This window comes from Schistocerca cancellata, chromosome 4, assembly GCF_023864275.1.
Source record: "Schistocerca cancellata isolate TAMUIC-IGC-003103 chromosome 4, iqSchCanc2.1, whole genome shotgun sequence".
NCBI lineage: Eukaryota > Metazoa > Arthropoda > Insecta > Orthoptera > Acrididae > Schistocerca > Schistocerca cancellata.
This window is the reverse complement of record NC_064629.1, coordinates 797,725,589-797,738,298: the sequence shown is the minus strand read 5'-3', so window position 1 is coordinate 797,738,298 and position 12,710 is coordinate 797,725,589. Positions and strand designations below refer to the sequence as shown.

The 12,710-nt window shown below is 37.3% G+C and overlaps 1 protein-coding gene across 6 annotated transcripts in view; it reads left to right on the top strand.

Moving 5' to 3' along the window:
* The window catches only part of LOC126184703 (dnaJ homolog subfamily C member 5), an 86,527-nt gene extending 74,165 nt beyond the window's left edge, over positions 1-12,362 (top strand). For 5 of the 6 annotated variants that reach the window (XM_049927214.1, XM_049927215.1, XM_049927216.1 and 2 more), the window contains 3 exons: positions 7,387-7,528; positions 7,846-7,940; positions 11,133-12,362. In XM_049927214.1, coding sequence (XP_049783171.1) covers positions 7,387-7,528; positions 7,846-7,916 — 213 coding nt within the window. In that variant the 3' untranslated portion in view covers positions 7,917-7,940; positions 11,133-12,362. The remainder of the gene's footprint in view (positions 1-7,386; positions 7,529-7,845; positions 7,941-11,132) is intronic. The other variant, XM_049927218.1, reaches the window with a different exon arrangement.
* The last annotated feature ends 348 nt before the right edge of the window (positions 12,363-12,710 follow it).

Genomic DNA, 12,710 nt, shown 5'->3' with positions numbered 1-12,710 from the left:
CGCTTCTGACTGGGACCCACTGAAGCACAGATGGCTGGAGTTTTTGCTCAGTATTTGACAGTTGCAGCACCACTACTGATGCAGTGCACAGCCAGATAGTGAGGGATGGGGTGCGGAGCATTAAGATTATAAAGGAGGTACAATGTAGTAAAGATGCTAATTTCACAGGTATCACCTGAAGATGACAGCAAGATATGCTGTTGAAATATTGTGTTACATAAACAGCTGCACTAGGCTGGATACCTGATGGCAGTACAAACACTGACCATTGTGCTTCTAATAATGCTGCAAAATTAAAGCTATAATGTCAAAAAGTATACATTTTCCAGTTTTTTGATGATTGAGACACATTTCTGTTCGTTTGAAGCTCTGTATCTTGGTAAATATTTCACATGAAAAGACATTTAACCAGTGTAAATTAAAGGAAAAGCAACTCCTACAAGAAAGGCCAAGTGTCTTTTTGTTGTGGAATGCAAAGGGGGAAGTTATACACAAAATATGGAAAAAGTGGCAAAATTTCACAATTCTTCAGATCCTCCTCCCCCTTGAAAGTTAGCACAGGGTTCTTGAGGTCAAAAACTTGGATTCTGCACTACACACAACATACTAAAAGTTCAGAAAAATTTGAATCCAGTAGTGAGTCTTTGGGCAGAAGAGCAGTAGTGTTGTTGTGGTTGTGGTTGTGGTTGTGGTGGTGGTGGTGGTAGTGGTGGTGGTAGTTTGATGCAGTTCTCCATGCTACTCTATCCTGTGCAAGCTTCATCTCCCAGTACCTACTGCAACCTACATCCTTCAGAATCTGCTTAGTGTATTCATCTCTTGGTCTCCCTCTATGATTTTTACCCTCCACGCTGCCCTCCAATGCTAAATTGGCGATCCCTTGATGCCTCAGAGCATGCCGTACCAACCGATCCCTTCTTCTAGTCAAGTTGTGCCACAAATTTCTCTTCTCGCCAATTCTGTTCAGTACCTCTTCATTAGTTATGTGATCTACCCATCAAATCTTCAGTATTCTTCTGTAGCACCACATTTCGAAAGCTTCGAGTTTCTTCTTGTCTAAACTATTTATCGTCCACGTTTCACTTCCATACATGGCTACACTCCATACAGATACTTTCAGAAACGACTTCCTGACACTTAAATCTATAATCGATGTTAACAAACTTCTCTTCTTCAGAAACGCTTTCCGTGCCATTGCCAATCTACATTTTATATTCTCTCTACTTCAACCATCATCAGTTATTTTGCTCCCTAAATAGCAAAACTCATTTACTACTTTAATTGTCTCATTTCCTTATCTAATTTTCTCAGAATCACCCGATTTAATTTGACTACATTCCATTATCCTTGTTTTGCTTTTGTTGATGTTCATCTTATATCCTCCTTTCAAGACACTGTCCATTCTGTTCAACTGCTCTTCCAGGTCTTTTGCTGTCTCTGACAGAATTGCAATATCAACGGCAAACCTCAATGTTTTTATTTCTTATCCGTGGATTTTAATTCCTACTCCGAATTTTTCTTTTGTTTCCTTTACTGCTTGCTCAATATACAGATTGTATAACATTGGGGATAGGCTACAACCCTGTCTCACTCCCTTCCCAACCACTGCTTCCCTTTCATGTCCCTCAACTCTTATAACTGCCATTTGGTTTCTGTACAAATTGTAAATAGCCTTTCACTCCCTGTATTTTACCCCTGCCACCTTAAGAATTTGAAAGAGAGTATTCTAGTCAACATTGTCAAAAGCTTTCCCTAAGTCTACAGATGCTAGAAATGTAGGTTTGACTTTGCTTAATCTGTCTTCTAAGGTAAGTCGTAGCGTCAGTATTGCCTCACGTGTTCCAACATTTCTATGGAATCCAAACTGATCTTCTCCGAGGTCGGCTTCTACCAGTTTTTACATTCTTATGTAAAAAATTCGTGTTAGTATTTTGCAGCTGTGACTTATTAAACTGATAGTTCAGTAATTTTCACATCTGTCAACACCTGCTTTCTTTGGGATTGGAATTATTATATTCTTCTTGAAGTCTGAGGGTATTTCGCCTGTCTCATACATCTTGCTCACCAGATGGTAAAGTTTTGTCAGGGGTGGCTCTCCCAAGGCTATCAGTAGTTCTAATGGAATGTTGTCTACTCCCGGGGCCTTGTCTCAACTTAGGTCTTTCAGTGCTCTGTCAAACTCTTCACGCAGTATCATGTCTCCCATTTCATTTTCATCTACATCCTCTTCTATTTCCATAATATTGTCCTCAAGTACATCGCCCTTGTATAGACCTTGTATGTACTCCTTCCACCTTTCTGCTTTCCCTTCTTTGCTTAGAACTGGGTTTCCATCTGATCTCTTGTATGAATATCAAGTGGTTCTCTTTTCTCCAAAGGTCTCTCATTTTCCTGTAGGCAGTACCTATCTTACCCCTAGTGATGTATGCCTCTACATCCTTACATTTGTTCTCAAGCCATCCCTACTTAGCCATTTTGCTCTTCCTGTCGATCTCATTTTTGACACGTTTGTATTCCTTTCTACCTGCTTCATTTACTGCATTTTTATATTTTCTCCTTTCATAAATTAAATTCAATATATCTTCTGCTACCCAGGGATTTCTACCAGCCCTCGTCTTTTTGCCTACTTGATCCTCTGCTGCCTTCACTACTTCATCCCTCAAAGCTACCCATTCTTCTTCTACTGTATTTCTTTCTCCCATTCTTGTCAATCGTTCCCTAATGCTCTGCCTGAAACTCTGTACAACCTCTGGTTTAGTCAGTTTATCCAGGTCCCATCTCCTTAAATTCCCACCTTTTTGCAGTTTCTTCAGTTTTAATCTACAGTTCATAACCAATAAATTGTAGTCAGAGTCCACATCTGCCCCTGGAAATTTCTTAAAATTTAAAACCTGGTTCCTAAATCTCTGTCTTCCATTATATAATCTATCTGATACCTTTTAGTATCTCCAGGATTCTTCCATGTATACAACCTTCTTTTATGGTTCTTGAATCAAGTGTTAGCTATGATTAAGTTGCGCTCTGTGCAAAATTCTGCCAGGTGACTTCCTCTTTCATTCCTTGCCCGCATTTCATATCCACCTACTACATTACCTTCTCTTCCTTTTCCTACTATCAAATTCCAGTCACCCATGACTATTAAATTTTTGTCTACCTTCACTATCTGAATAATTCCTTTTATCTCAGCATACATTTCACGAATCTCTTTGTCATCTGTGGAGCTATTTGGCATATAAACTTGTACTACTGTGGTAGGCGTGGGCTTCGTATCTACCTTGGCGGCAATAGTGCATTCACTATGCTGTTTGTAGTAGCTTACCTGCATTCCTATTTTCGTATTCATTATTAAATCAACTCCTGCATTACACTTATTTGATTTTGTATTTATAATCCTGTATTCACCTGACCAGAAGTCTTGTTCCTCCTGCCACGGAATTTCACTAATTCCCACTATATCTAACTTTAACCTATCCATTTCCCTTTTTAAATTTTCTAACCTACCTGCGTGATTAAGGGATCTGACATTCCACGCTCTGATCTGTAGAATGCCAGTTTTCTTTCTCTTGATAACGACATCTTCCTGAGTAGTCCCCACCCGGAGATCTGAATGGGGACTATTTTACCTCCGGAATATTTTGCCCAGGAGGACACCATCATCATTTAATCATACGGTAAAGCTGCATGCCCTTAGGAATAATTACGGCTGTAGTTTCCCCTTGCTTTCGTCCATTTGCAGTACCAGCGCAGCAAGGCCCTTTTGGTTAGTGTTCCAAGGCCAGATCAGTCAATCATCCAGACTGTTGCCCCTGCAACTACTGAAAAGGCTGCTGCCCCTCTTCAGGAACCACACGTTTGTCTGGCTTCTCAACAGATACCCCTCCATTGTGGTACGGTACGGCTATCTGTATCGCTGAGGCATGCAAGCCTCCCCACCAACGGCAAGGTCCATGGTTCATAGAGGAAGATTGGGGAGGGGGGGGGGGGGGAGCAAAGAGGAACAAAAACTACCCTTACAACAAAGGTAAAAATTATGGAGGGACTTATCAAACTATGGCAGTATGATGCTGAAATTGAAATTATTTACTCATTTGCAATAGAAAGCATATGTAGGAGAAATGTGGTGTTGTTGTTAAAAGTTGAAAGGCACACATACGAAATATTGGGTAACATTGACCTGTTAAATAAGCAAGTACATAAAAACACAAAAGTGCTCTTTTCTGTGAAATTTTGGGTCGTAATAATTGTCGCACCTCTGTAGTTAATGACTGCATAGATTTATAGGCTCCTTGCCATTTCAGCACAGTGCATTTTGAAATGGTGAGTACTCTCCATTCGTCTTTACACTTACAACAACTGTCATTTTTTCCCCTATTTCCATTTTTAAAAAAAGCTATATAAAGCAAATACCCTTTTTCAAGTAGGGTCTCATCACATATAAAACAACAACATCCTGTCCTAGATTTTTATATTGAGAAGAATATTGTGCGATTCACAGAATTCGTAAAGTATCCCACCATAATTGCCTTTCTTTTCTGATATTCTGCGTGAAAAACAGATGACCAAGTCACAAACTGTTGATTTGTCAGTGCAAAGCTGCTTCTTTTAAAAATTTCCCAGTAAATTGAACATTCAAAGAAATTTTGGGTTTGCAAGAAATCTTTGTTAACTACACTCCATGATATTTTTTCTACAGACCTGTCAGTCATTCTCAAGTGAGCCTTTCAAGACTGCGATGATGTCCTCCGTTCTGCAGTTTGTTAGCGCACTGAGAGTATGATGATAATGCCCAGTGACAGTACCTTCACTGGTTGAACTGCGGAATTCGGCTGTCCTTGGGAGTCGCCACTCACTAAGACTGTCTGTGTTCTCTGGTGTCTTATATTAGAGCAAACTGTGGAGATGATAGGGTTCCATGCATTATCTAACTGCTAGACACTATCATGGTCCGTCAGATTTTCTGCCACTTGTATTTCCATGTCTTCTTTATTAATGGAGATCCAAGAAGTTTGTTTCTGTGGCCAAAATTATTGTTTTATCATACTCCATTGACTGTCCAGTCTAGATACAATGTTCGGCAACAGCTGACTTGGTTTGTACCAAATGGTGAGTGCAGCATTGATGTTCAGTACTGTGTTCTTCCACTGTGCATGTGGTCTGGCCCATATACGGCTTACCACGTTGGCAGGATATTTAAGTATCAGCCTTCCACAATAACAAATTATCCATCACTGACCCCAAAAGTTCAGCAATATTAGATGGTGAGTGGGAAACCACTTCCATCTGTAAATAGTTAAGGATTCGTGCTGTCTTGAATCAAATATCCCCAAAAAAAGTGAAAAAAAACTAAAGATTCTGCTGATGCGATCTCCTCTTTATTCACTTCCTGATTTCTTAGCTTTATTTGTTTCTACCCTGTTTAATTTGCTTTCAAGTGAAAGTGGTTTTCTGCCTGTCATCTAAGATGGCCAAACTTCTGGGATTAGTGAAGGACAATTTGTTAATGTGGAAGGCTGGGATTTGTAAAATACCTTGCCGTTGTGGTAAGGTTTATGTTGGCCACACCACATGCACCATGAAAGAATGCTGCCCCGAGTAATAAACTCTGCACTCACCTTTTGCATCCAAACAAGTCTGAAACTGTCATACATTTTATCTCCAGTAGACATTCAATAGATGTGATAAATCAGTAATTCTGGGTACAGCAACATCTTTTTGAGATCCATTATTAAAGAATCTGCAGAAATATGCATCATGAAAAATCTGATGAACCGTGGTAGCGACTATCGGGTAGACAATGCATGAATCGCTGTCGTCGTCTCAATTTGTTCTAATCAAAGATGATGGAGTTTGCCAATGGTCACACGAAGCAGCAATCCTAAGGACAGCTGAATTTTGCAATTCCACGAGAGAGGGACTACTTCTTTGTAGTTTGGTGTGTTCGTCGCTACAATATTGACGCATGTACTGAAGACTCGCAATGCACTAGTCAACTGTTGAATAGAGGACACCTTCTTCAGGCTTAATGGCTCACCTGAGGATTACTGGCAGGTGTTCAGTCAAAATATAGTTGACAATGAGTGGCTGCAAGCCTGAAATTTCTTTGAATATGAAATGTAATTGTTGTAAATGATGCTGTGGAGTTGGTCTAATTTTGTTGGCCATTGGATTGCAGAGTTGTCTGAGCAGTGAAGCTATCTCAATAACAGTTGAAATCTATTCCTACTCATGATAATCTGCTAAATGTAACAATGTAAAATGAAGTTGTGGTTTAATAATCTTCTGTTTATGAAAATGGACTAAATGATTAATGTTGCTTATAGGAGCAGTTTGTTCATTTTGGCAGTGGAAATCTGTGTTCATAAGCTTTTGACCATTGTTAGCAGTAAGCCCAACTATATTAAAAATAGTCTGCTTTTGCTCGAGGAGAAGACGTGACACCTACTTTAAAGTGTGAACATAATCTGAACTAACACAGTAGATAATGAATAACTACTGTAGTTTAAATTCAGCTTGGACTGCAATTTGAGAATTTCCTTCTAAAATATAAAATAATTTTAACATGTATCATTTCCTTTGCACTTATCCATATGTAACAAATGCATTTCATATCAGTTCACTGTAATTGAATACTGTTGAACCGTAATAGTAAATCCTTAAACAATTATTATATTGCACAGAACTGTACTTTTTGCTGGTTTGGGGCCAGCTGCGTGTCCTAATGCTAACCTGCAGTTATGTCAGTAATAGTCTCGGCTATTTGATAGATCCTTCTTGCAGTAACACTTTGTACAGCATGTTGACAAAATGAGATCTTACCCAGTAATGTCTGATAAGTGTTAAATACTAATTATTTTGATTAAATCACACTATACCACCTAATATGCCCCCATCCTTCTCCAACCATCTCATCCCTCAAAATTGAATAGTGTGATTTCTATCTCTAGTTGGCTTCATAACAAGTATCATGTTGTGTTCTGCCTCTCAAATAATACAAATTTCAGCTGCCATGTCCCTATAAAATTTAATTGGAAAGAGAAGCTGTTTAAGAGCTTTATCAGATGAACATAAGTAAGTATCCATCATAGCAGTGAAGCTCCATAACAGAAAACTTATAGTTGTAGTCAGCACCAGTTGTATGAATACCAAGTTCATTTGCACTGTAGTCATATTTTGCGTAATTGAAGTACATAAAAAATTGAAAACCAGGAGATCCAAAACGTATTTATGATAATACGTAGACCATATTGTGAGGTATTTAAACACTGATTAACTTGTTGTTGTTGTTCATGTTTGTTTAATTCAGATGTTAAGTTTCTGTAAAATATTGCTAACCAACTTTTTATCTAAAGACTTCAAGGTGATACTCAAATTTCATTTGGTTTGTAGGAGGATATAAGCGATGATGAAGCTGGACCAGCTGTAACTTCTCAGCCTACTGGTACAAGTGCTGTGTTTGTTGCGTCTGCCCCTGATAATGCAACGGAGAATACATCACTGAACCCAGCAGAAAAAGTGACATATACACCTGGTATGTGCATAGTTTTAACTGAAATTTTTTATCCGTCATTTTAGGGAAAGTACAAGACCTTCTGACATGGATCTGTGTCACTTAATGTAATTTTACATAACAGAAATTTATTTCTCAAAGCATACATGACAAAGTAAACGAGAGAACCTGATAAATTCATTATATAAACTTGCACTTGCAACTCTTGAGGGTATGTTCACATCTGGGAATATATTCTCTCTCTCTCTCTCTCTCTCTGTCTGTCTGGTGAATTACTTACTTTAATTTTTGTTGATTTATTTTGTGTAAACACAGTACAGTTGTGCATTATATTTTAGGGTTGTCAGAGAAGGGGTCTCCATCACACATAGCACAAACAGCACAGCCTCAACAGCAGTCAAAATGGTAATGGGGGAGTACCCTAGTTCTGCAGGTATGTGGCATCATAGGTGCAGAGTGATATTACTTTTTGCTCATGTATGTCCATTTTATGAAAGCCATTTAGGAGCAAATAAATTTTGCGTACATAGCTTTAACCATTTAAAAGAACTATCATCTGTTCCTGGCTGTAACGTCTTTACTGCAGTGAGCTGTTGGCACAGACATATGATAGTCACATACAATGCATTACAACATTGATAAAGAATTACAGTCAGAAGTTAACAATAGTTTATTTACATTAATATCTACACTTTGCAAGCAACTGCAGGGTGCATAGTGGAGGATACTTTGTACCAGTATTATGGATTTTGTGTCCCATTCTGTTTGCATATTGAGTGAGAGTATAATGCCTGTGTTGTTGCTGTCTTCAATCCAAAGATTGTTTTGATCTAGCTCTCTAGGTATCTTGTGCAAGCCAACTTAAAGATGGCAGGAGGTGGAATCCCTCCCACACTTGTAGGAAGGTGGCGTACTTGATTGTTTGCCACAGTCACGTCACAGGGCAAAATATCTAAAACAGAGTGACTAGGACAACATGTGGGAAGTAAGAACAATCATTTACTAAAATAATGTGCATCAAAATGTACTCTTGTTTTGCTCGAGGAGAAGACACACTTATGTAAAAGTCTGAATCTTACCTAACCTAACACAGTAAATGATGACTAAATACTCTAGTTGAAGTTCAGTTAGGACTGCAGTTTGAGAGTTTATAAGTTCAGCCTCTCAACAGATAATCTTAGACACTTGGCATTAACTACCCAATGACTGGAACTGGGCAGTAACTGTAGAGAATTGTCCAATCACCATAGGCAACTGAAGGCAGCTGGGTGATAACTGGTTGTGCGTTGGTGTACGGTCACTTAAATCTTGTGCTCGGCATATGAACATTTGAATCTGGACTATTTGGCAGATGGATCGAATAGCTCTGGGTTTCAGCACACTTAGATGGTAGACATAACTATTGGTGTAAGAATGGACTATTTGAATGTCTTGGACCGTAAGCATGAGGTAGTTCCTGTCGTGTGCTATCGAGGATGTGGCTGGCCATTCTGTGTGTGGTACTTTCTAAAGTCTAGTGCTGTGTACTGCATCTGACGGAGACACAACAGGTCCTGCAACTTGATCTTTCAGTCAAGTAATACCATCAGAATTTTTTTCTCCCCCAATTCAGTTTTCTCTCTCCTGATTAATAAACGGAACAATAAATTAAATCTTTTTCTGTAGCACAACATTTCAAAAGCTTCTATTCTTTTCTTATCTGAGTTTTTTATCATGTATGTTTCATTTTGGTAAAAGACTACACACCAGACAAATGTCTTCACAAAATTCTTCCTAACACAAACTTATATTGAGTATTAACAAGTTTTCCTCATCAGAAACACTTTCCTTGCTAATGTCAGTTTTCATTTTATATCTTCACTACTACAGCCATTGTCAGTTATTTTGCTGCATAAATAAAAAGAACTTGTCTTCTGCTTTTAGGGCCAATTGTTTAAGCTTTACTGACTGACTTTAGTTCAGATATTGAATGCCGTTCACAGATTCACTATACTGTATAATATAATGCTAATCTTGGACCAACAGAAAAAAGTTAAGTTTTGATCTAAATCAGAAAGAGAAACATTAGCTGACACTGACAGTACAGTCTTTAATGTGTCATTCTAAAGTAAAACTGTCATTCAGCCTATAATAATCAGAAGAGCTCAAAGGACTTCCACCCATAATGATTTCAAAACAATCATTGCTAATACTATGTTTATAAAAGTGAAATGTTGTCATGAATAAACTGTTCAGTTTGCAGTATGCTTATGACAGAAATAAGACTGAAATAGCAACAAGAGTAATCATCTTGTGGTGCTGCAATTCTTCTTGTTATGTCCGTGCTTGCTGCAAAAATAGGGCAAGGAATTCCATGTTATGCAAAAGACCTTTCTTTTTCTATTTTGTTTCACCCAGACATGTTTCAGTACTTTTTGTGCAATCTTTAGTGGATTATTTTTTATTTTCTAACTGTAAAATTGTCATTACATATTAACATTCAGCAAAACTTTTGGTACATAATGTTTACAATTGTGAATGAATATTTTTTGTGAAATATTATAAATCATTTGTTTATAGTTCACAGTTGAGATATGTATTAACGACTTGATGCTCTGTGTGTTGTTTATAAGATTATGTCGAAGTTCTATTTATAGCTTAATTTGCAAAAACAGTGGATGTATGCATTAATTTACATACCTTACATCATGCTATTAGACATTTATTTTGGTAACTATTCTGCTACACAATGTACAACTCTTTGCTTATACTAAAATACTAGGAAAATATTCCTGAACAGAGTTCGAAATTAAGATGGTGGAGTTGGGTTTCACACTATACAGGGTGATTCTTATTAATGCTTAAAAACGTGTGAAGCAACATAGATAATGCTGAGACAAATAATTTAATGTAAGACACATGGAGCTGCAAATGTCAGGAAATGTGTCAAAAGTGGGCTACAGATGTTGATGACATCAGATGACATACCTTGCCACATGTGCTGCTATTGGGCTTGTCGATCCTAGCCTTGCCGGTAGGGGGCAGCGCTATGTATTGCTCCACTCGGTTAGTCTGTTTTCATTCTTGCATTATCGAATGTGATACGGTAGTGCTCATGGTAGTGGTAATATAAGACTACAATGAATCAGTTTACATTTATGAAAACAGAGTAGCCTTCTGGAGCGATATATAGCACTGCCCCCTACCAGCCAGAGTTAAGATCGACAAGCTTAACTGCTGCATGTGCAGCAAGGTACGTCATCTGGTGATGTCACATGTACAGTGTTTGTCACCCAATTTTTGGGGTATTTCCCGACATTTGTGGCCCCATGTGTCTTGTATATAATAACTTCTTTCAGCATCATCTATGTCACTTTGTGGGTTTTTAAACATTAAGAGGAATTGCTGTGTACAATGAGGTTTGTTGTGCTTACATATAGTGTAATGATGGTATACTCTCTTTACTAGATGCTAAAGGTGAAACAGCAGCGAAGTGAGATGCAAAATAATTAGAATATATACTGAAGCTAAATGGCATCCCTTGGCTCATAAATATTGTTTCTAAAAACTGTTCCCACCTTAATTTAATTTGTAATTTAGTAGTTAACCTTTTGAGTTAGATTTAATAAATTTGTCTTAATTTCAGGTAGACGTGTACAAGAAACTGAGGAAAATAAGTTGACGTACAGTGGCAGTGTCTGATAAACTTTGTACTTATAAGAACTACAGCCCTTCATTCCTGTTATAATATAATTATTATCATCATCGAGAGTTGACGTGTTATTTCATTTAACTACATGCTTGTGATTGATTTATCTTTAGTGGCACCAGACATTAGTCACAATGAGAAGTAAGCATTTTTTAAATCTGGGAAATAGCTATTTTTACTTCCACCCTCAAAATAATGATGTACATTCAGTGACATGCTTGCTTGTTGCTATGCTCACTTAATTTTACTCTAGTCACATGCAGTGTGGAAATGTATAGGGGAATCTCACAAATTTAACACTACCCCTGTTAATCAAGTAAGTAACTTCTGTGGTTGTATCTGGGTGCATCTGTAATTAACTATTACATTGAGTGTGTAAGAGAGAATAGGATTGAACGTTGAGAGGGCCAAAATTTCCTGTTGTTTAGAATTGTTAGTTTGTATGTGAATGTAGCAGTTGTATTGTTATGCCTGGAAAGAAATGTGAATTAATGCAACAAGAACATCTGTTGGAAGTAAATGCATTTGATTTTAGGATTAGTTATATCCTATAAGAAAGTAAGTGGGGAAAAAAGTGTCACAGGTTTGAATGGTCTTCCAAGAATTCCAAATAAATTTACAGAAGACTTTGTTAAATTACCTACAGTTGAATTGTTGGCGACTATCAGTCTGTTTGGAAGAATCAGTTTTACCATTAGCTACTTAGTAGTAATGTATAGACTGTAAGCTGCCAAATGAAATGCATATGTTCAAACTTGATTTCTGAAAATTCAGCAGAGACTGAAAATATTAACTCTGTAAAATTTACAATCAGAATTTGTTTGTTGCATACAACAAATTGAAACTGTCCTTCAAAGTAATAATTATCGACAATTAGTGTTCTCAGTTTATTTTCTGAGGCACAGTAAATTATTCACTTTCAGTCATTGTTCAAGGGCAGGATATGCTTCAGTCTTCTCTGGCTTTGCAGATAATTGTGATTGTATTTACATCAATTACCACTGTGAGTCATTTATCAGAAATGCTTGGATGTTAAAATTTAACAACACTTCGTTGTCAAGTACTACATGTTTATTTTGTGAGCAGATGTATATTACTGTGTATAAATTTTGGTATTGTAAAAACTGTAAATTTAACTTAACTAATAAATACACACTTTTTTAAATATGTGATACTATATAAAGCAGGTGTAAAAACCTTTTTATGATATTGGGAATAGCCTGGCTAGAGTGTTTTAAGTTGTGTAGCTTGGTTTACAAGCTCTAAGACTGCCACAATTGCATTCTAAACTTACTAAATGAAAGAGAGGGAGAGAACTGTGGTTTGTGAGTGATAGTCATTCAGGGGGCTTGAATTCATTCAGAATGGCTTACGTTGTGTGTCATATTTCCAGATTTGGAAAACATTATTAATATATGAGAAATGTAATGTTTTTTTTTTTTATTCAGTGCAGCATATAAAATAAGAATTTGTTCTACTGATTGTATTTTATTTAATTTGTTTCCATGAGGTGTC